General features: G+C 46.9%; 1 protein-coding gene across 1 annotated transcript in view; it reads right to left on the bottom strand.

The window, feature by feature from the left end:
- The window catches only part of FAT2 (FAT atypical cadherin 2), a gene marked incomplete at both ends in the record, with an annotated part of 73,294 nt that extends 52,885 nt beyond the window's left edge, over positions 1-20,409 (bottom strand). Inside the window, 8 exons of the mRNA XM_082620879.1 lie at positions 1,715-1,925; positions 2,980-3,261; positions 3,909-4,048; positions 5,809-6,019; positions 7,011-7,322; positions 8,686-8,744; positions 15,098-15,412; positions 17,154-20,409. Coding sequence (XP_082477005.1) covers positions 1,715-1,925; positions 2,980-3,261; positions 3,909-4,048; positions 5,809-6,019; positions 7,011-7,322; positions 8,686-8,744; positions 15,098-15,412; positions 17,154-20,409 — 4,786 coding nt within the window. The remainder of the gene's footprint in view (positions 1-1,714; positions 1,926-2,979; positions 3,262-3,908; positions 4,049-5,808; positions 6,020-7,010; positions 7,323-8,685; positions 8,745-15,097; positions 15,413-17,153) is intronic.
- Positions 20,410-22,410: the final 2,001 nt, after the last annotated feature.

Below are 22,410 nucleotides of genomic sequence, written 5' to 3'. Positions count from 1 at the left end.
TTGACATAGTTACAAATACATTTTTTTCTTGTGATGAGACCATTACCTATTTAATACCATGACATACACCTGAGTAATTTTGCTCAGGGGTACAGGTCCTTCACTCAGAGGAGTACTGCTTATTACTATTCTTATTTCATTTATCATATTTTATGATATTTTATTATTCCAGTGGCAAAGTAAATAGCCAGGTTTACCACAAAACCTTCCATCTGATTCTCCCACTCATGGAAGCCCTTTTCCAGCTGACTAGTGAGGTGATTTCCCAATTTGCCTTTGTGATACAAATCCTAAGTTCGGTCAAAGAATATGGTTTTAATGAGTAAACAGCAATTTAAAAGTAGTTCCATTAAAAGTAGCCAAGTAAACTATTTAACATAATCATAATTTTTTATTTTACTGCTGAGAGAAAAAATTAGGGAACAAAATTGTATATTCATTTTGATCTTACCGCTGCAGAATGATGCATAGAAAAAAATAAGAGGGAAATACATGAAATTATTTTCTCTAGGTCATGAGAACCATGGCTGAATGTTATTTTCTTCTTCATACATTCCTGGTTTTTCCAGGTTTTAAAGAACCAGCATGTGTTATTTCTATAATCAGAAGAATATTTTAAAACTAACCCTATCTGTAAAATAAAATTAATACCAATATCAGTGGGGTTGTCAGTGAGATAAAAGTTGTGATTATACTTCATAAGTCACAAAAAGTAAGCAATTAATGGGTTATAATTTGTATTATTATTCCTCAGGGATGAATAGATTTCTGCCGTATGACAAGTTATAACAACTTCCATTTCTTCAAAAAAAGAAAATGTAAAAAGTTCTGAATCCTTAAAGTATATAAGATACTGACAAGCAATAAATGAACATTATTATGCCCCTTTAGGGCAGAGATTAAGTCACTCTCATCTTTGATTGTCCGCAGCAGCTAGCTCTATGAAGTATTAATGAATATTAAAGATAACAATAATTATTAAATATCAGTTATGAATTATCAGACATTACATAACTGAGAGCAAAATTTAAAGGAATACAGAGAGTTACAGTTGTGTGTATTTTTCACTGGCATTCTCTGTCATCGACCTTAATCTAACCGTGATTAATTAGTTGGGTACTGGATATTATCATTTTTGTCCTATTAACTACTTATAATTAACACATATCAATGATAGTAATAACCCCTGGCACTTGTATAATATTTTACAGTTTACAGCATGTGTTAACATACATTTTCTCTTTTAATCTTTACAACTAGTTTCTGGCACAGGTAATATTCCTATTTTTAAGATAAAAAAATATATATAATAGATATGAAATCATGATGTGGCCTTAGAAGAAAATACTCCTAAAACTATGCCGTATATCTTACCAAGTATTTATAGGTCCCTTTTATTGTACATACACAAAGATATTATCTTTTAAAATGTCACATGAACTTCATAAGCATCCTTTACATGTGTGGTTGTTGGTGAATATATATGTATTCTCTATGTAAATTCTCCCATAACTTGAGTAATCCTTTGTTACTGTTCTTTCCACCTTTGAAAGTGCATTAACTTAGGTCACTATAGTCCCAGGGAGTGCCTTAGAATGATAATTTGCCAAAGCTTAGCGAGCTTGGCACTTGAAAAACTTGCAGATCCATGCCTCTGGTGCTTTCCCTTACTGCCAAAGTCCCTCCCCTCATGTCCCTAACTCAGGCCTCTCACCTTTGAGGAGGGAGTAGTGGACCTCAGCATTGGCTCCCCGGTCACCATCCATGGCTCGGATCTGGAGCAGCTCTGTTCCGGGGGCTGTGGTGTCAGAAACACTCATCTCATAGTGGAGCTGGGTGAAGCGAGGAGGATGGAGGTTTCCATCCTCCACGTGAATGGACACCCACACAAAGTTCCTCTTGATGGGCATCTCCTGGTCGCGAACCTGTGGGTCCAAGGGTGCAATGGGATGAGCAGCAAGTGGAATGGGAGGAGGGACGGTTAGATTAAGGTCGATGACAGAGAATGCCAGTGAAAAAGGCACACAATTGTAACTCTCTATTCCTTTAAATTTTGCTCTCAGTTACGTTCTTTTTTCTTCTTAAATAAATTTGTCAATTCGTGATTATTAGGCTTAGCTATTTTCAGGATAATTCCATTTCAGGAGAAAGGCAGAAATAAGCAGAGAAGCAGTATTTTCCAAATTGGTTCTCAGAGAATATTAGTTCTTCAAGATGTCAACACGTTATTCAGGAAAAAAACAAATTCTATGGTCAAATAAATTTAGGGAGCACTGCACTAAAATGGAGTTGAAGTTTTCTTTGCTGCAGGACTTCTCAGAGCCTTTAATATATATTTAAGTGCCCAGAGGATGATAAACTAACACTTAAGAACCTTGAGTCGGGAAGGCTTGGCTCTGATTTGGGTTCCATCGTAAAGAACTGTATGATGGTGAGCAAGTCTCTCTTCCTCTATGGGCCTCAGGTGTAAGATAAGAGAAATGGGTGGGACCAGGGCTGGGACTAGAGTGAGGCAAATGAGGCATGTAGGGCATACATTTAAGGAAGCTCTCACTCTCAGGGTCATAAAACTGCAGGCACGTGACCCTAAGAGTCAAGTCCTCCTTCATTTGTTCCCTATATACCTGCTTGCTCTGGGTGGGATGGTCTCTGGGTCCCTCCAAGCTCTGACGCTATGTGAGTTTGTGTGATCGTGCAGTCATGGAGCAAGGAGAGAATTCTTGGGGGCTATTTGGAGTGAGCCCAGAAAAAGCCAAGTTTGCAGGGGGTTCTTTGGCAGCTGTCCCATCTCTTTCCTTACTCCCAGGCATCCGTTATGGAAGGTGCCTCTGGCAGGCTGTGAAATGTCACAACTCATCTCATGGATTATCATTATGAGCATCAGTACAGCTGGCTCAGCAGCCTTCAGCACGCCTCCAAGCATGTCCACCCCACACATCGTGTGCAAGCACATCCTTACCCAGTTTTCAGTTAACTCACCATAACTGTCAGTGTGTGCTGGGAAGGCCCCGAGCCCAGGTCCAATTTCCCCACAGTTACGAGGACACCACTACTTGGGTCCAGCTGGAAGAGACTGGCACTTCCCGGGTCTTGGCTGCCGTGTATGGTGTAGATGAGGCCCTTGCCCTTGTCTTGATCAGTAGCCTGGACTCGAAGGAGCTCAACCCCAGGCAGTGTGTCCTGGGGAACTCTGACCTCATAATGAGGCTTCAAAAACTGGGGCCGATGGTGGTTAACATTGGCAATCATGAAGATGTAGACCTAGGGAGGAGAATGAAAGAGAAGATGGACTGTAAGCTCCAGGGGGTCAGGAACCTTGTCTGTCTGGTTCTCCACCATAACAACTGGGCCTGGCACACAGCAGTCACTTGATAAATATTTGTTGAATGAATGATAGGATTTCAAAATCACAGGGCTTTCAGATGGTATGCAGTTTCGTGGTTTTCAAAAACAAAATTCTTGTTAAAGGGCCTTTTCTTCAGAAGCAATTTTTTGGGTGCAATTCCAGTATATGAAACAAATAAAACTGGCTGAAACCAGAGTAGAAATCCAGAGCCCCACTTACCGTCATTCCTTATGTCTATGGTAGCCCCTGTGGCACTCTACCTTTAATTAAAACCTGCTCATTTAAACAAAACCCCTCATTATCTAGAGATCCACAGTGGGAACAAGAATTCTCCCAAGATCACAGACATAGAGAGTGATCAGACAAGACTAGAGCACAGAACCTTGATTCCAAATTCAGTGTTCCTTGAGGTACACCACATGCACAGAGAGCCTTCTGTATCCTCATGCCAACTAAAGAGGCCCCAGTGTGCAATGGTGGCACAGTGGTGAGCACAGCTGCCTTCCAACCAAGTAGGCCTCCCATCTCCTCTCAACTCAGGGTTCCCAGTGAGGCCTCTCACCTGGGTGGCAATGGTGTGGGACCCATCGGTCACCTCCACGGTCAAGTTATAGCTTGACCTCCTCCTTGTGTCGAGAGGCTTGGCGATGAGAATGCTGCCTGTGGTCTTCTCAATGTCAAAGTCCATGTCCTTGTCCCCACCTGGATGGGTGGTAAGAGGAAAGCACACACGACCTCAGTGATGTAGGCAGTAGTAGCACAAGTACTATGGGATGTGGCTGGCAGATCTAGGGGAGGTGGCAATTGATCCTCTCAACTTATTGTCAAATTATTTTGAAGATCCAAGTGATGATTCAGGAAGAGGTACACTTAGAAGGACTGAAGAGTCCCAGAGGAAGACCAAAATTTGCGCTAGAATGTATTCTGCTACTAGAATTGAAACATGCAGGAGTAATGGAGCTCTACATCATGGCTTACAGGTAGTTTGCATAGTCTAAAGCAGCTTAGACATGGGAAAAAATGGAAGTAACTCTGTTCAACAAGAGGGAATTGTTTTAATCAACTATGAGAATCCAAAATATAGAATTAGCATGCAGCTATTTAAATGTCTGCTCGTAGAAATTTGTTTAGTGACATGGAAATATGTTCATGATATATCTTAAAAGGTTATATGACAATATTTTCATATAACCCTAAGTGTATGGGTGTATAAAGGAAAAGACTAGAGGGAAACATAAAAATGATAACAGGGGATTATCTTCGGATTGGTAGGAGTTTAGGTGATTTTTATTCTCTTCTCTGTACTCATTTGTGTTTTCTAAATGTCCTATAAGAAAAAAAGTCAAGTACTTAAAAAGAGCAGTGAATCAGAACTGGAAGTGAATCTAGGAGGTCAAAAAGCTTGAGACAGGCTGGTATCCAACCTCTGAAGCAGGCTGGGAATCTCTGTAATAGGACTTCATGGTTCAGGGGGTACTGAAGCTCTTAGATTAGAGATTCTTGACCTGGAATCCCTGACTGGGTTTCAGAGAATCTATAAAACCCCTAAATTTGCATGCAGGTGTGTGTGTGTGTGTGTGTGTCCACGCGCGTGCAATCGCATGCATCTTTCTGGGAAGAGGACCTAAACATTCCTCAGGTTCCCAAAGGAATCTATGAACCACGCCCCACCCCAAGATGTTTTAACAAAATCTTGATTTAGAAACAGAAAGGAATTTCACAGGAGGCCATGAGAGCTTGGACCCAAGTGTCTCCCACTACAAGAATAGACCCTTGGGCTTCCCTGGTGGCGCAGTGGTTCAGAGTCCACCTGCCGATGCAGGGGACACGGGTTCGTGCCCCGGTCTGGGAAGATCCCACATGCCGCGGAGCGGCTGGGCCCGTGAGCCATGGCCACTGAGCCTGTGCGTCCGGAGCCTGTGCTCCGCAACGGGAGAGGCCACAACAGTGAGAGGCCCGCGTACCGCAAAAAAATAAAAAATTAAAAAATTAAAAAAAATAGACCCTTTCCCTGATCTTGAGGATGGAACCTGGGACCAGAACATTAAGCAGGGCCCCAGGGTACAGCTGGCCTCGGGCTCATGGTCAGTGAAGTCAGCTCTATACTGATGTTCACACTGAGTCAGAAGAGGAAACATAAAACTTGTGCTTTCTCCTCTGGGTCTCTCTGGACCACTGTCTTAGTTCTCCCAGGAACTCGGGATAACTGAGGCCCTGTCTGGTTCTGGCTGGGGTTATCAGTGAGACCGTGGAGGTTGCACCTGAGATCACAGCTGGTGTGAAGGAAAGCTTGGCAGAAGCAATGGTCTGACTACCCACTGCCCCAAAGGACCAGAGAAGAGGCAATCACCAGTCATGGCCAAAACAGCAGCTGCCACGGAGTGTGACCTTGAGAGGGCTCAGAAGGATTGTGTCCTAAGGACTAGGGCTGGTTTACAAGGATGGGACCCTTGGGCCCTCACCTGAGATGCTGAACCAGAAGAGACCAGGTCGGCCCTCGACACTGATGACTCCCACCATGTGGTTCACGGGGTCTGTCTCCATGACTGTAAAGCTGTAATGGGATTCATCAAAGGCCAGTGGGATGGAGGAGGGCCGGGGCTGGGGGATCCACTCAATGTGTAGCCGGACACTGGCCGAGAGCGGTGGCTGCCCACTGTCTGTTGCCTTGACCTGAAAAGAGGCCAGAAGTTGAGGCTTTGACTGTAGGGTTGGGATTAAGAAACAAGAAGACCCAGGTGGCCAGGCCAGGAGACAGAGCGCCCTGTGACTGACTGAGCTGGCCTTTCGTCCACTGGTTCATCCATTCAACACACAGCTGAGAGCTTACGTAAACAGGCACCAAGCCAGTTGCAGCAGGCACAGTGGTGAACAGAACATAGAACTGTGCTCCAGAAACTCATAGGTAGTAAAAAATTAATCAAAGCCACTATTATCTGAAGGCTTTGTGTGCTACTTCCTGAACTGGACTTTCCATGCATGGGCCCTTTACCCTTCCCAACAGCCATCATCATAATAAACTAGAATTTACTGAGCACTCCCTATTATCAGGCCCTGCTCTAAAAGCATTGTGTGCAATATCTAATTTAATCCTATTGACAGCCCTCAGAGAGGTACTGTTATCACCTCCCTTTTGCAGGAGGAAACCGGGGCTCAGCATAGTGAATTCACCTGCCTGGGATGTCTGCCTGGCCAGCAGTGAGGCTGGGGTTGGATTCAGGCTACTGACATGAGAGCCCAGGCCCTAGCCACTTGCTATATTGGCTTTCTACGAGGAAAATGTTCTTATGCCCATCTTACAGATGATGAAACAAAGGCTCACGAGGTTTAAGTGACTTGTCCAAGGCCACACAGTTGTAAAATGGCAGTACCAGGATTGGACCCCAGGCTTATCTTGATTTCAAAGCCCTGCTCCTCTCACTAAAATCTTTATCTCTAAATAGGGTGGATTTCCCAGGCAAGGACCTTATTGCCCTCAAAGAGAAAGGCCCAGAATTCTGATCTTTTGGCTGAAGTCGGGATTCCCAATTTCTCTGGGAGAAAGCCACGGAGGGGAGTACTACCTCCGTCAAGCCTGAAGGCTGTCTCCCTCCTCCTGTATCCTCAAAGAAAATCCCTGACCAGGTATGCCACTCCCCCTCCACGGCCTCCATCCATCCCTCACCGTTAGGATGTTGTACTCTCCAGCTGGGAAGATGCTGCTGGACGACACCACGCCTGTGACCGGGTCGATACTGAAGCCCCCCTCGTCACTCTCCTCGATACTGTAGGTGACCCTGCCATTGAGACCCACATCCGGGTCTGAAGCCACCAGCCTGTACACAGCCCCAGGGGTCAGTGGGCTGAGCCTCTCTGGAAGGCGGACATTGAAGAGCTTGTGGGAGAAGACAGGGGGGTTGTCGTTGATGTCCAAGATGCGTACCACCACCCTAGAGGTGGACCTCAGGGAGGGCTCCCCGTTGTCCAGCACAGTCACCTGGGGACAGAATCCAGTGTGAGTTGACAAACGCAAGGCAGTGAATATGTATCGCCACCCAACACAGTTCTGCCACTACCGCTGCTTTCAAAAGCCTGGAAATACCAGTCCATCTGTTGTTTGGTATACGCTCGTGATTTTTATTATCATAACCTTACCTTCTTGGAACCCAGCTCTCTGGTAGCCTCGCCCACGGGAAAGCGAGCAAGAACAGAGAAAGAAACCAGAAAGAAGTGGAAGAAGAGTCACAGAGGCTCTAGACAAAAGCTAGAACTCTTTACTCAGGAGGCAAATGGCCATTTCTCGGAGACCATTTACTTTTTATTTGCTCGTAATTCTGGTAAGCTTTGTTCTCGCTTTCCTTAAGCTACTGGAGGTTAGAAAAAAATAATTGAGGAGATGTTAATGGAGGCATGGGCGGTACCTTTGGAGTCAGACATGCCACCCAATGCATGAAATGATATCAAGAGACAGAGTAAAGGCACGAAAACAATTTCAGAATCGGGCTGTTTCAGGTAGGGGCAAATCATCCCATGCATCAGTATGAGAAGGGGCATTTCCACTTTAAATGATTCCGAGTTCTTAATATATTTTGCTGTTTAAAGGTAAATGCCTCTATTGAACTGTGGAGAATGCCTCAGTCCCTAGAGGGCTGTGTGGCTGCTGCTTACTAGTAATGCCTGTTTCATACAAAGGGAACGTCCAGAGCCTGGGAGCATAGAAGGCAAAATTCCTGCTGAGGAATATGTGTCCCTCCCAGCTGACATCTTTAAGACTAGAAGAGACGCCTATTCATTAGTTGTGGATAGTGCAGGAGGGGATATAACTAGATTCCTTCTGATTTAATCCCCTCTGGGTCAAGACCGACACCTCTCATTGGAATGGTCACCAGGGATGCTTATGTGATTTCAGAGACGTCCTAGAAAGAGCACAGAGCTAGAGGACAAAGGTCAGGGTTTTCATCCTGGCTCGGCTACTGACCTAGTGTTTGACATTGGGTGACTCTCTCTAGAGTGCAGGGATGGACTGGAAAGCACACCGGACAAGTGCATAGCCCACGTGTACTGCTCCGTCTTCCTATACTCACTGCAGGCATTGCTAATCTATCAGTGCTTCCTGTCCAGCCCTCACATGGTTTCAGATTCCTTCCCTTCACAGTGCTCAAGAGCCAGCGAAGACCCTGAGAGTCTCAACCACTAACCACAGCAAGGCTCAGCTTAAGTAACAACTCCTCTCTGAGTCAGCACCCTCCTCAGCCACTGCCTGGAAACGTGCATGTGGCCCCAAGGCCTGGCTTGGCTCCAGCCTGGCCTCCTGCAGGAGGTTTTCAAATCTAGTGAATGGGTTCAGCTGCATCACTCACCTCCAGGATGTGTTCATCCTTGTTCTCTCGGTCCAGCTGCTGGGCAGTGGATAGGAGACCTGGGGGAGAGATGGTTGGAGGGAGACTGGAGCAAAGGCTCCCAGGGCCATTTTATTTTTTTCAATTTATTTTTTTAACATCTTTATTGGAGTATAATTGCTTTGCAATGGTGTGTTAGTTTCTGCTTTATAACAAAGTGAATCAGCTATACATATACATATATCCCCATATCCCCTCCCTCTTGCGTCTCCCTCCCACCCCTATCCTACCCCTCTAGGTGGTCACAAAGCACCGAGCTGATCTCCCTGTGCTATGCAGCTGCTTCCCCTAGCTATCTGTTTTACATTTGGTAGTATATATATGTCCATGCCACTCTCTCACTTCGTCCCAGCTTACCCTTCCCCCTCCCCGTGTCCTCAAGTCCGTTCTCTACGTCTGCATCTTTATTCCTGTCCTGCCCCTAGGTTCTTCAGAACTTTTTTTTTTTTAAGATTCCATATATATATGTTACCATACGGTATTTTTCTCTTCCTGGCTTACTTCCCTCTGTATGACAGACTCTGGGTCCATCCACCTCACTACAAGTAACTCAATTTTGTTTCTTTTTATGGCTGAGTAATATTCCATTGTATATATGTGCCACATCTTCTTTATCCATCCATCTGTCGATGGACACTTGGGTTGCTTCCATGTCCTGGCTGTTGTAAATAGAGCTGCAACGAACATTGTGGTACATGATTCTTTTTGAATTATGGTTTTCTCAGGGTATGTGCCCAGTAGTGGGATTGCTGGGTCGTATGGTAGTTCTTTTTTAAGGAAACTCCATGCTGTTCTCCATAGTGGCTGTACCAATTTACATTCCCACCAACAGTGCATGAGGGTTCCCTTTTCTCCACACCCTCTCCAGCATTTATTGTTTGTAGATTTTTTTTTTTTTTTTTTCTTTTTGCGGTATGCGGGCCTCTCACTGCTGTGGCCTCTCCCGCTGCGGAGCACAGGCTCCGGACGCGCAGGCCCAGCGGCCATGGCTCACGGGCCCAGCCGCTCCGCGGCATATGGGATCCTCCCAGACCGGGGCACGAACCCGTATCCCCTGCATCGGCAGGCGGACTCTCAACCACTGCGCCACCAGGGAGGCCCTATTGTTTGTAGATTTTTTGATGATGGCCATTCTGACTGGTGTGAAGTGATACCTCATTGTAGTTTTGATGTGCATTTCTCTAATGATTAGTGATGTTGAGCATCCTTTCATGTGTTTGTTGGCTATCTGTATGTCTTCTTTGGAGAAATGTCTATGTAGGTCTTCTGCCCAGGGCCATTTTACTGGGATAAATTCTAGGGTTACATTCAAAGCCTAGATCAGAATTCTTCTCATCTTTAGAGAGCAAGAGCATGAAGAGGAAATGGAACTCTGGAGAGAAAGAAGGGGAAGAGAGGAAGGGGAGAGGACAGCTGAGGTGATGGCATGAGCGGAGGTTCCCACCTACTTCCTGCTTTCACCATGAGGAGGGTCCTGAGCACAGTATATTGTTGAGTGAAAAAGGCAGCTCATCAGGAGTTATAACAGGGATCACAGTCACTGCCTTCAGTTCACGAGAAATCACAGAGGGGTGGCTTTTTACTCCTTTGTTGTAATTCTCTTATTCATCTGAGACCTAGGGCCGGCTCTTCCCATACTGGGCTGGCACAGGTGAGCCAGTGGAGTGCTCCTCTGTACATTCAGGAAGGTGAACTTAGTGGTCTGTAATTCTGGTTTTCATTTTCTAGACACTATGGCTATAAATTGAGGCCATAAAGGTGAGAAGGTGCCGGTTCTCTGCAAGCATCAGGAAAGTCAAGCTCAAGGTTTTTGGGGGCCTAGAGAGGCATCCACGCCCATAGACTGAGAGGTCCTAGCTGGGTAGGGAGGTCTCTTTTCATTGAAAGCAGAGCTATTGGTAGGGGATCAGTGGGTGTTCTAAAAACTTTCAGTAAGTTTCTTGATCTTGTTTAGGCAATTAAATGATGGAGTAATGGAATGAAGTGTGGGGATGGGGGCTCCATGAGAGAAACGGGCATCCGGTGTTGGGGATGAGGCCTCCAGTGCTGGAAATGGGAGTGTGGTGTGAGGAGTGACCTCTGTCTGTGCCATGTGCCTGCCTTCTTGTCCTCCCGCCTTTTCTTCCCTCAATGAAGGCAGGCATGGGAGGAATCCGAGAAGGCCCCTGGAAAGCCCCACAGCTAGAGAGGAAGATGCATTCCTCTAGGACAGAGTGAATATTGTTTCAGGTTGCCCCACCCAGCTTGTCCCCAAGCTGAGGGGCCTCACGGGGAAGGCCCAGCATCCGGGTGCCCCCCAGGAAGAGTGTGGGGATGAGAGGGCCCTGGCTGGGAGCCTTCCTTCTGGCTCAGTCCTGCTCTCTCTTCATCCCCTCTCCCCTCTCTCTGTTCATCCCTCACCATTCTCCTTCTCTCTGCCTTCCCAGAGCTTCCTTTCTCCCTTCCCCCTCTTTGCATCTTGGAATCTGTCACTCTTTCTCCATCTCTGGTTTTTCTTTTCTCTCTCTCCCTTCTCTCACCACTGCCTCCCCCCCCCCATCTTCTCAGGGCCAGTGTCCCTGGAATTGCTGCCTGGCCTCCTGGGCCATTGCCCGTGTTCTCAGCCTCGTCGCCCCTCTGAGGTTGGTGTCAGGATTTCCAGGGAGTGCCCATGTAGGATGGGGACATGGTGGAACCACCCCCAAGGGGCTGTGTGAGGGTCCACCAAGGACCCTTCCTGGCACGAGGCGGGCATTCAGCTGATTCAGCTCTTATCATTTCTCTCCTCCAAACAAATGTCCCCCTATCACCCCATCTCAGCCCCTTCCCTCTCCCTCCCTTCCCTCATCCAGTGGTTTTATAACTACTGTTGATTCCACCTCTAATGGATTCTAGATCCTTCTACTCTTTTTACCCTGACCCACTGCCATCTAGGTCTTACCCCACCTACCCTGCCAGCTTCCTCTCCCCCCTCTGCCCTTCCTCAGAATCATAAGAGCCAGCACTCACTGAGCTCTTACACGTCCAGGCGTTCTTCAAAGCTCCTTATATATCTCCATCTACTCACCCATTTAGTCTTCCCCACCACCAAAGAGGTAGCTATTATTATCTCCATTTTACTGGTGAGCAAACTCAGACATAGAGCAGTTAAGTAACTTCCCCAAGATCTTACATTTGATAAGTGGTGGAAATGGATATGCCTTTAGAAAATGGGCCTACTTGCTCATAAAAGACTAGTAAAGACTGAGGAATGGTCAGGCAGGACACGTGAGGACTAGAGGTAGTGTGGGGTCCTGGATGGGAATAAGGATGTTAGCAGAGAAAACTGGGGAAATCTTAGTAAAGTCTGTATTCTCCTTAATAGCCTTGCACCAGTATTAATTCTTAGTTTTGATAAATGTGCTAGGTTAACATTAGGGGAAGCTGAGTGATGGGTGTATGAGAACTCTCTTTGCAACTCTCCTGTAGGTCTACAATTATTTCACCATTAAATTTTTTTAAAAGAAGAAAAAACTAAAAGGAAAAAAAGAAAATGGACATACTTGCTCTGTCTTCAACAAGACCTGCGTCTTTTTCCCTCCTGGCTATTTCTCCTGTCACGGTCCTTGCCCAAGTGCCCTGCCAGACTGCTGCTTGTCAAATCCTCCACATCCTTCAGCTCGGCATAGCCACCCCTGTTCCATGAAGCTGTTGCTGGTCTACCACACTGAGCAGCTTCCTCTCTCTTCTAAACAGTCACAGCACCACATCTACTCATATTTTAACAATGTGGTACTCTTTTTTTAATAATTTTTTTAAAAAATTAATCAATTAATTAATTAATTTGGCTGTGTCGGGTCTTTGTTGCTGTGTGCGTGGGCTTTCTCTAGTTGCAGCGAGCGGGGACTGCTCTTCGTTGCAGTGCGTGGGCTTCTCATTGCGGTGGCTTCTCTTGTTGCGGAGCACAGGCTCTAGGCACGCAAGCTTCAGTAGTTGTGGCTCGTGGGCTCAGTAGTTGTGGCACACGGGCTTACTTGCTCTGTGGCATGTGGGATCTTCCTGGACCAGGGCTCGAACCCGTGTCCCCTGCATTGGCAGGCGGATTCTTAACCACTGCACCACCAGGGAAGTCCCAATGTGGTACTCTTTACACTGGTTCTATAGCTTTTTTTTACATCCAGATCTTCATGGTCCTGATGAATTGGATTCCTCAAGGCCTGAAATTATGTTTTATATCTTCCCCTCTCTCTACAGCACGTAATTTAAATGCCTCATCAGGGCAGACACCTTTAAACGTTTGCTGAATAAATGAGTCTTGGGCTTAACAAAAGATTGTGGATGCTGGCAGAGATTCTTTCATTCATTTCCCAATTATTGAGGTCCTACTGTGTGCCGGGACTTTATATTATAGTGGGCAAAAAAAAAAAAAATCAAGGCTCCTTTTCTGGAAAGCCTTTGAAGTCTAGTGAAGGACATGGATAATTAATGGAATAATCACATAAATGAATATAATGTTCTAAGTGATAAGTGTTTTTAAAAAGTAGATGCTGCTGGGAGATGTATTATAGTGTCAGGAAAAACTTTTCTAAGGAAAGAACAGCTGGGCCAAGATCTGAAAGAAGAGCAGGAGTTAGCCTGAAAACAGAGAGAAGAGACTCCTGGCAGAAGGAATAGTATGTGCAAAGGCCCTGTGCCAGGAGAGGGCATGGACCAAGGCAGGCCATGTGGCTGGATCCAGCAAGTGATAGAGCAAGAGAGGCAAGATGAAGCCAGAAAGGAAAGCAGGGGCCTGGTCAGGCACAAGTCTGTGGGACACGGCAGGGTCTGGCTTTATCTTAAGGGCATAGGGAAGCCATCCAAGGGATCCAAGTATGGAAGTAGGACAATATAATGTGGATAAGAAAGGTGGGTGGGTGGGTGGGGGAATCATTGCTGACTTATTATTTTATTTTCAAATGTTCATGCTGATAAAAATTTCTTCTCAACTGTAGGAAGACTAAGAGCTCTCTGCCCTCTGGGGCATTTTGCCAGACCTGGTGTCAGGGAACTGTTGATAGTGAACAGAGCAGGGATTTGGAAGAAGTAGAGAACCTATTGCCTTAGGTGAGAGATCTCTTCCCTCTTCCAAAAGGGGAGGGACAGAGTGGGCCCAGGCAGAGAGCCAGCTTAGGCCTGTTTTTCAAGAGAAAAGCATTCTCCTTCTAGGAGGACTAATCCACTCCCCGAGGTCACAGTTTCCACACAGATGTCACAGGGCAAAGGGGCACTTGTATCCCCCGCCCACTGTCTGCCTCAGGATCCCCAGGCCCATTGCTCCTCCTGACTCCCTTTTGCCTTAAGGATCAGGAAGCTGCTGCCAGCTCTCTCCCGTTCTCCTTCCTCCAATCTTGCCAGAGTTCTGTCCTTCCAGGACAAGAGTCAGTTGGAGCTGGAGGATGGGAAGTTGGGTTCGAAGGAGAGAATGTCAGCCTTCTCTGCAATAGGGTTGTTGTTCATGGTCAAGAGGGACATGTGGCCTTGGAGCCATACCTGCAGCAGTGGGAAATGGCTCTCACCTTCTCCTGGGAGCCAGGCAGGCAGCGTAATTGCAGGAAGCAGGCGGAAATAACACAGTCGAGCGTGAGGGGGCTGTGGGCACAGAGGACACACCTGCTGTACACAGGGAGCTGCTGTCAGCTCCGGGCAGTTGTGGCCCCGTGGGATGTGCGGTCCATGTGGCCAGATCTTCTAGTTATTTTAAGAACAACCAGAAATCTGGAATGTTTTGCAAAATTTCCAAATTTTTAAATGTTGGCAACAACTTGAAAAATCACTGTTTAAAGCTTGTGCAGGCCAAACAGAACAGCTTTGTGGGCTACATCTGGTTCACGGCTACAAGCCAATGACCTCTGGATTCCTCTAAACCATCCAAGATGGCCTTGGACTGAGGATAGACCTTTGTGAGATGGTTGGTTCCTCTGAAGTGGATCTGTATGGCCACGGTGCCGTGAGCAGGCTTGAGATCAGTTTGGGACTAGAGTTAAGAGATTCAACCTGTGGCTTGTGATTCTCAGGAATGGTCAGTTGGGAGCACTTGGAGGTCTGAAATAGTCCCAGCTTGACCACCTAGGGAACCTGCTTAGCTTCCCTAGGCTCCAAGGAAAGAAAACGGACATATTCTTATTCTCCCATAGAGATGGACTTTGTTGAGCAGCACTTCTCAAACTTAGCACACATCAAAATCCTCTGGATGTCATATTAAAATACAGATTTCTGGTCCCCACCCTGATCTCTTATTGAGTAGGTCTAAGATGGGGCCTGAGAACTTGACTTTCTAGCAAGTTCATAGGTGATGCTCATGATGCCATTCTAGGACCACACTTTGAGAAGCACTGTTGTAGATAATCCTATGCTCCCAGATTTCTGAGGTCCTTACCTGTGAGAGGATGAATAACAAAGAATCCCATATGGTTGCCACTGGTGATATTGAAGGTCAGCTTCCCTTTGGAGCTGGAGTCCGGGTCCCAGGCATCCAGCTGAAGCACCGAGGTGTGCAGGGGTGCATCCTCCCGGACGGAGGGGTAGAACACGGGTCTGGACATCTGGGGTGGGTTGTCATTGACATCCAAAACCTCAATGTAGACTTCAGTTACAGAAGAGAGTGGGGTGGAACCCCTATCCACTGCCAGTACTGTCAGCCAGTAGCAGGACATGAATTCCCGGTCCAGGGGTGCGAAAGTCTGAATCATTCCTAGGGATAGTCAATCACCAAACCCAAAATATTTTAGAGCTCAAAGTAGCTTTAGAAAGCACTTTACCTAACAATCCTGAAATGGTACTGTGGAAAGGATATTAATAAGTATTCCACGAGAAAAGGGAACTGTGGCTGATATGCATGGGAGCTGCTGAGTTAAACACAGGGAAATTCATATCCTTATTGTAGAACCTCTCACAGCCTTTCTCTGCTAAGATAGGCCCATGACTTGGGCATGTGGGCATATGCAGGGTTTCCAGAAGACCATGGTAGTTGACCTACTTTCTCCTGACTACTTCAAGCCGAGTCCAATTTATTCATTTCACATTCTCTAAGTGGGATTTCCTTATATTTTTCCTTAGACTGGTTCCTTCAAGCTTCAAGTCCTTATAGATACCAATTCAAGGGTAGGGGTTTGATAAATAAATTGCTGTTTGCCTCTCCTCATCTTCATGATTTTAGAGACTTGGCTTCATTCATTGGTTCACTCATCTACAAATTGCTTATTATGAACTAGCACTGTTCTAGAAGTCGAACAGGGTCCAAGAGTGAGTAGAAGAGGCTTGTAGCCTAAGTTCTTATGGGTCACACTCAGCTGGAAAGACCCAGATGAGAGGGCAAAGCCTGTACTCAAAGCCATAGCATCTCAGAGCTGAAGGAACCTTACTCCTTTGACAGATGGGGAAACTGAGGCCCAGAGAAAGAGCATGGCTTGACCAAGGTCATGTAGCAAGTAAGCAGAAGAGCTGGGTCTAGAATTGACTCTCAATCTAATGCTCTTTCTACCACATCACCCTGCCCTCTACCCTGGAGAGAAATCATCCCATCAAGAAGGACCTACTTTTATTCACCTGGGATCTCTCCCAAGGTGCCTATCTCAGGACCTCACAAGTAGAGGGTGCCCAGTAAGTGTTTGCTGAATTGCACTTATTTTCTGTGGAGCTTCAGAGGAATAAATAAGTTGGTGCCACCTTTTTGGAGGACAATTTGAAAATATCTATTAGCGTTGATATTAATTATACATCTATGGATGATGGATATATGGATATATGGATATTATATATCTATTAATATTATCTTTTGACCCAAGAGCTCCATTTTTAAGAGTTTTTCCTGTAGAGACTCACTGCATATGAGTAAAAGTATATGAACAAATGCAGCCATTAAAAAAGAATGAAGAAGATTTATATGTACTGACATATAAGATATCCTGGTGACAAAATAAGTTTCAGAATTAGTATCTGTTGTATTATGTTTTCATAATAATAAAATGAAAAGTGATAATATATCAGATACAATGAGAAAAATTTAGAAGATTATAGGACAAATTGTTAATAGAGATTATATCTGGGGAGATGGGACACAGAGAAACATTCATTTTTAAATTATATATAAAAATTTTATAACTATGATACATTATTTTTATAAGCATATATATGTAATATATGTTTGTGTGTGTGTGTGTATGTATACAAGTGTGTGTGAGATGGTTGATTCAACTTAAATGGATATACATACATACACCCACATATGTATATATACATATATATACTATATATATAGTATATATATATATATATATATGTATATAAATTAAAAATAAAAGGGACAGGAAGGAGTGTCCCTATTTATTGTTCTTTTTAGCCTATAGCCTGACTTCTCTCAAGACAGTGCCTGATTCCCTTAGGCCCATCCTCTCCCAGCACCTGGCCCTCCCATCCCATCCCACTCCCAGTACCTGTGTCTTGGTTGATGCTAAAGGCTGCAAGGTCGGTGCCAGCCCGCAGGAAGTACTGGAGCTCCCCGTCCAAGCCACTGTCCTCATCATGGGCAGCCACTGCCATCACTGAGGTTCCCGAGGGGCTGTTCTCCCGCACCTGGCCCTGGTACACAAAGGAGGCAAAGCGGGGAGGGTGGAGGTTCTCATTCACATCCAGGACGATCACCTCCACGCGGCAGAGGGTCCTTCGGGCCAGGGGCCTCCCACTGTCACTGACCCACAGGCTCAGGTTATACCCAGCCCTCCTCTCAAAGTCCAGCTCTTTCTCCAGACTGAGTGCCCCCGTCATGAGATTCACATGGAAGGTCCCATGGGCATCATCAAACAGGACATATCGTACTTCTCCTGCAGGGCCCAGGTCAGGATCAGAGGCATCTAGAAATGTTAGAATAGTCCCTGGCGGCAGATCCTCTGGGACCTTAAGCCTGTGAAGTTCTGTGATGCACTGGGGAGAGTTGTCATTGGCATCTTCCAATGTGACTATCAGGTCAGTGACAGAGAAGAGCTGGTGACCCTTCCTGGGCTGGTCCCTGGCCTCCACCTTGAGTATATATTGAGGTTCTGATTCCCGGTCCAGGTGTCCTGTGACAACCAGTTCCCCAGTGAGGGGATGGAGGGAGAACTTCTCTGTGGGGCTTAGCAGGGTGTAGCGAACCCTCCCATTGTCCTCCGAGTCAGCATCTTTTGCTTTCAGCTCTGCAACTGTGGTTCCAACTTCTGTGTCCTCTGAGATGGTTACCTGGTACCCACCAGGAGGAAATCTGGGTGCATTATCATTCCAGTCTTCCACATTCACTGTCAGCAGCTTCCAGGAGGACTTCTGGGGAGTGCCCAGGTCATACACCGTTACATTGAGGTTGTAGAAACTGGTGGCTTCATAGTCCAAGGGGGCAGCTACAGTGAGCAGCCCTGTTTCCAGCTCAATGTCAAAGCAGCCGTCTTCATTGCCATCTGCAATCACATAGACCAGTTTGCCATTAAAGCCAGTATCAGGGTCGGTGGCTGCCAGGTGGGCCAGGGGGGTGTTGAGAGGAGCACGCTCAAGGATGTCAATGGACTGTGGGAAGTGGTCCTCAAACTGAGGGGTATGATGATTGATCTGATATGCACTTAAGGAAGCGAAATCCTCATCACTGGACTGCTGATTCTGAAGCCCAACAGAGTGCAGGATGGTCTTTGTGAAATGTGTCAATACCCCCGTTTTATCACACTTTACAGGGACCTCAAAATGAGGATCCTTCACTACAGTAATATTCAAAGTCATGGGCGAGGCATAGTTTTTCCCATCTGAGGCTGTAATTTTCAGGGAATAGTTGATGGGTTGACCAGTAGTATGGTTCCTTAAAGGGCGTTTGAGGGATATCACTCCAGAGAAATGATTTAGATGAAAATAGTCTAGTTCGTTGCCTGACACAAACTCATATTTTAGGTTCTGAAGCTCATCCACATCTATAGCTGACACGGTCATTACTGATTTTCCTACTGGCCAGTCTTCATGGATAGACCCAGTGCAATTGACTTCCTCAAACATAGGCCTGTTGTCATTCAAGTTCTTGAGCCTAAGGGAAACAGACACTTCTTTTTCCTGGCGAAATGGGGATCCCCAATCTGATGCCCATACCTGGAAGGTGTAAATTCTGTTCATGAGCTCATAGTCCATGGGTTTGGAGGTGGAGATGATCCCCAGGTAAGGGTCGATAGAAAAGGGCACAGAGTTTGGGCGAGCGATGGAGTAGGTGACATATCCATTCTCTCCATGATCCTGGTCTGTGGCTGTAACAGTCAAAATGCTGGTGCCTGGAGGAATGTTCTCATCAAAGGTGCCGTAGTAGGAGGACTTGTTGAACATGGGGGCATGATTGTTACAGTCCATGATGTCAATGACCACAGTGGTGGAGGCCAGGCCCAGTGAGGTTCTGATGTGTAGCTGGTACTGAGCTCGGTCATGGAAGTCCATGAGCTTCGTGGTGGTGATCAGCCCCGTGCGGGCATTCAGTTTAAACTCTGCACTCTCTGAGGATGGCTTTAGAACATACTTCAGGTTGGGGAAGGCATGGGTTACTTTCACCATCACCACACGGCTACCAGGAGGGGAAAACTCACTAAGCTGCACTCTGTAAACAGCCTTCCCAAATTTGAGGGAAGCCAGTTTGGAAGGGGGTAGGTGAAAGCCCCTGATCTGGGAATAAGAAGAAGGTCTGCTCCCACCCCTGGCCTGCAGGCTGAGGTTGAATCCATGAGGGTGTTCCATCCAGTTGATGTCTTTGATGGAAACCAAACTGAACTCACTGCTCCGGGCGTAAGACTTGATGGCTTTGAAGTTCTTTCCAGGGTCACCACCAACAATTTCCAGTGAGTCCACATCAGCACCTGAGCTCTTTGCATCTACCACCACCGTGGCATAGGTGGCATCATCACTGCTCTCTGGTGTAGCCAAGACCACTGAGGCAATGGCCGGGAGCTTCCTGAGGGCAGGCTCCACATGGATGACCAGTGCTGCCAAGTTGCCAAATCCATTGCCCTCTGAGATCTTCCGCATGCGGTCCACAGCCAGCACCTGCAGCTCATACTTCCCTCGCCAGGTGACGTTGAGCTTCCCAGCCAAGGTGACCACCCCACTGGTGGGATGGATGGCGAACATCTCCGACCTTGTGTTAAAGGTGTAATAGAACTCGGCGTTCTGGCCCAGGTCGGCATCCGTGGCGCTCACCTTGCAGATGGGGCTCTTGAGGGGCATGTCCTCAGAGATGGTGACTCGGTATGAAGGCGGGGAGAAAAGGGGCTTCAGGTCATTCTGGTCCAGGATGTGGACCACCACGCGGGTCAGAGCTTCTAACTCCGAGGTCTTCTCCGTGGCTTGGACGATGAGGGTGTAGCTATCTCTCACCTCCCTGTTCAGAACGGCTGTGTTGCTGCTCTTTGTCCTTATTCTCAGAAAGCAGAAGTTGCCGACCACGTACTCCTCTGTTTTAAACACGTTGGCCACATCTCCAGAGATAATCCGGTACCTCACTGCCCACTGGGGGTCTGTGAGATAGATGCCCATTTTCTCAGAGCTTTCCACGTAGGTCTTGGGAGCAGAGTTTTCATAGATGGTCACATTATAAAGGGGGTGTGTGAAGCGCCAGGCTGAGGAGATGATCCCTTCTAGGGGTTTCTCACAAGTTGTACAATGGAGCAAGAAAATGGCAAACCCCAACAAGGCAATAATCATGATGGAAAACCTCCCGAAACCCTGGGCAGAAAAAGAAAGGGTACAAGTTAGGAAAGAAATGGTTCCTACTGCCGTGGTTCTTAACTGGGGTGGTTTTGCCCCTCAGGAGATATTTGGCAACGTCTGAAGGTATTTTTGGCTACCCCAGCTTGTGTGCGGGAGGTGCTACTGGCATTTAGTAGATGGAGGACGGGGATGCTGCTGAACATCCTACAATGCACGGGACAGATCCCCACAGCAAAGTCAGTAGGGCTGAGATTGCGAAACCTCGTGTTTGAAGAATAACAGACCAGTTTAAGTGCTTTCTGAAGGGCATCCGGCAGATACAACACTGTCCTTACCACTTCCCTCCTTTTCCCAAAACCTTCAATGTCTCCCCAGTGATGGTGAAATCATTCTGACCAGGTACCCAAGCTTAGCAGTCTGGCCCTAAGTACTTCTGACAAGACTCCTCCATCAGGGCTCAGCTCCAGTTGAACTGAGCTGTGTCTGCATATTTAGGGGCTGCAGAAAAGCAAAGGGACCACGATCACAGGCCTGGCATCAGGCCGCTAGGCTGTCAGGCCTGGTTCCACCACTTACTAACTGGGTGACTTTCTAGGCAGGCAGTTTCACCTCTGTGAGACTCGATTTCCTCTTCTGTAGAATAGGAATAAGGATATTAACTACCTCATTAGATTGTTGTGAAAATTAAGTGAAATAACAAAGGTAAATGACCTAGCATAGTGCCTGGCACATAGTAAGTTTTAACGTAATATTAGCTATTACTAGTCATAGGAATCTAAGTTTCATAAAGCAAAGGGACCTGCCCAGGGCCTTACAGCTAGATAGAAACAAAGCAAGAATTAGACCTGGAGCTCCTTGCATCACAGGCCAGGGCTGCTTCCCCCATCCCGGGCTTACCTACACCTGTCCCACCACAAGTCCCTTTGGACAGAGCCTGATTCTGACTCGTCTTGTAACCCTGAACAGAGAAAATCCCTCCCTTCCTGGAATGTCAGAGCTGAAATGGACCTGAGAGATGATGGAGCTCAGATCCCTCTTCTCATGCATAGATGGGGAAATAAGAGGCCCAGGTGGGGGAGGGGTCTTGCCCCAAGTCCCAAGGTGGGTGGCCAGGTAAGAACCAGCCCCTGGAGATTGTTGAACTAACCATGAGTGAACGCTTCACCCTCTAAGAGCTGCTTCTCTTCCGCATCCTCTCCCTTGCTGCTTCCCGAATGTCTCATCCCTGAACTCCAGCCTGGGTCAAAATGTGAGACTCATCAGAGCCAAGGATGGGGAGGGGCACCGGGGAGGGCAGAGTTCGGTTGCCACACCGGGTCTTCTAGAAGCAATGTGTGAGGTTGCGTACACCAGGCTGGTGGCCAGCCTGCCCTTGGGAGTCTTGACTCTGCGGAGTTCATGGCTACCAGCCAGATGTGCTGAGCATTCTTGGAGGAAACAGGCAAAACTTGTTTTTCCAGTTGCCTTGGTCTTCAAAGGCAAGGAAGAGTTAAACTTCCAGGCAAGGGGGAAAGGGAGAGGCTTGGATCCTTGTCTTTCCAGAGTCCTGAGAGAACCAAATGCAGGTTCTTTAGGACCTCGTGGGTTGCATCCCAACATGGGAAGGAGGGTGGAGGCAGAAATGGAAAAGCCAACCTAACTTGGCCTCTGAAAGCCAGTGACAGAAAAGAATTTGAATAGGCCTCCTCCTTCCAGCCTCCCTACCACCATCCCTCGCTTGAGATCCTGTTGGTGGCGCCCTAAACCCAGCACCTCAGAAGAGAGGGGGCAGGATGGAGGTAGATTCTATGCTTAGGGTCCTAAAGCCAGGGACAGAAAAAGATGCTGTCTACTCCCCACCTTCCTGCCCCCTTGCTCTCACCCCTTGCTTGCCACCACAGCCCATGAAGGACCCGGCCACAGGCAAAAGCCACAGTCACCCATCTCTGACACAATCCCCTGCAAGCACGAGGACACCCCTGAATCATTTGGACCCCACTTCTTCCCCCAGGATGG

The sequence above is a fragment of the Mesoplodon mirus genome (assembly GCF_964341445.2).
Source record: "Mesoplodon mirus genome assembly, chromosome: 5".
Lineage (NCBI taxonomy): Eukaryota > Metazoa > Chordata > Mammalia > Artiodactyla > Ziphiidae > Mesoplodon > Mesoplodon mirus.
This window is presented reverse-complemented; position numbering and strand designations above follow the sequence as displayed.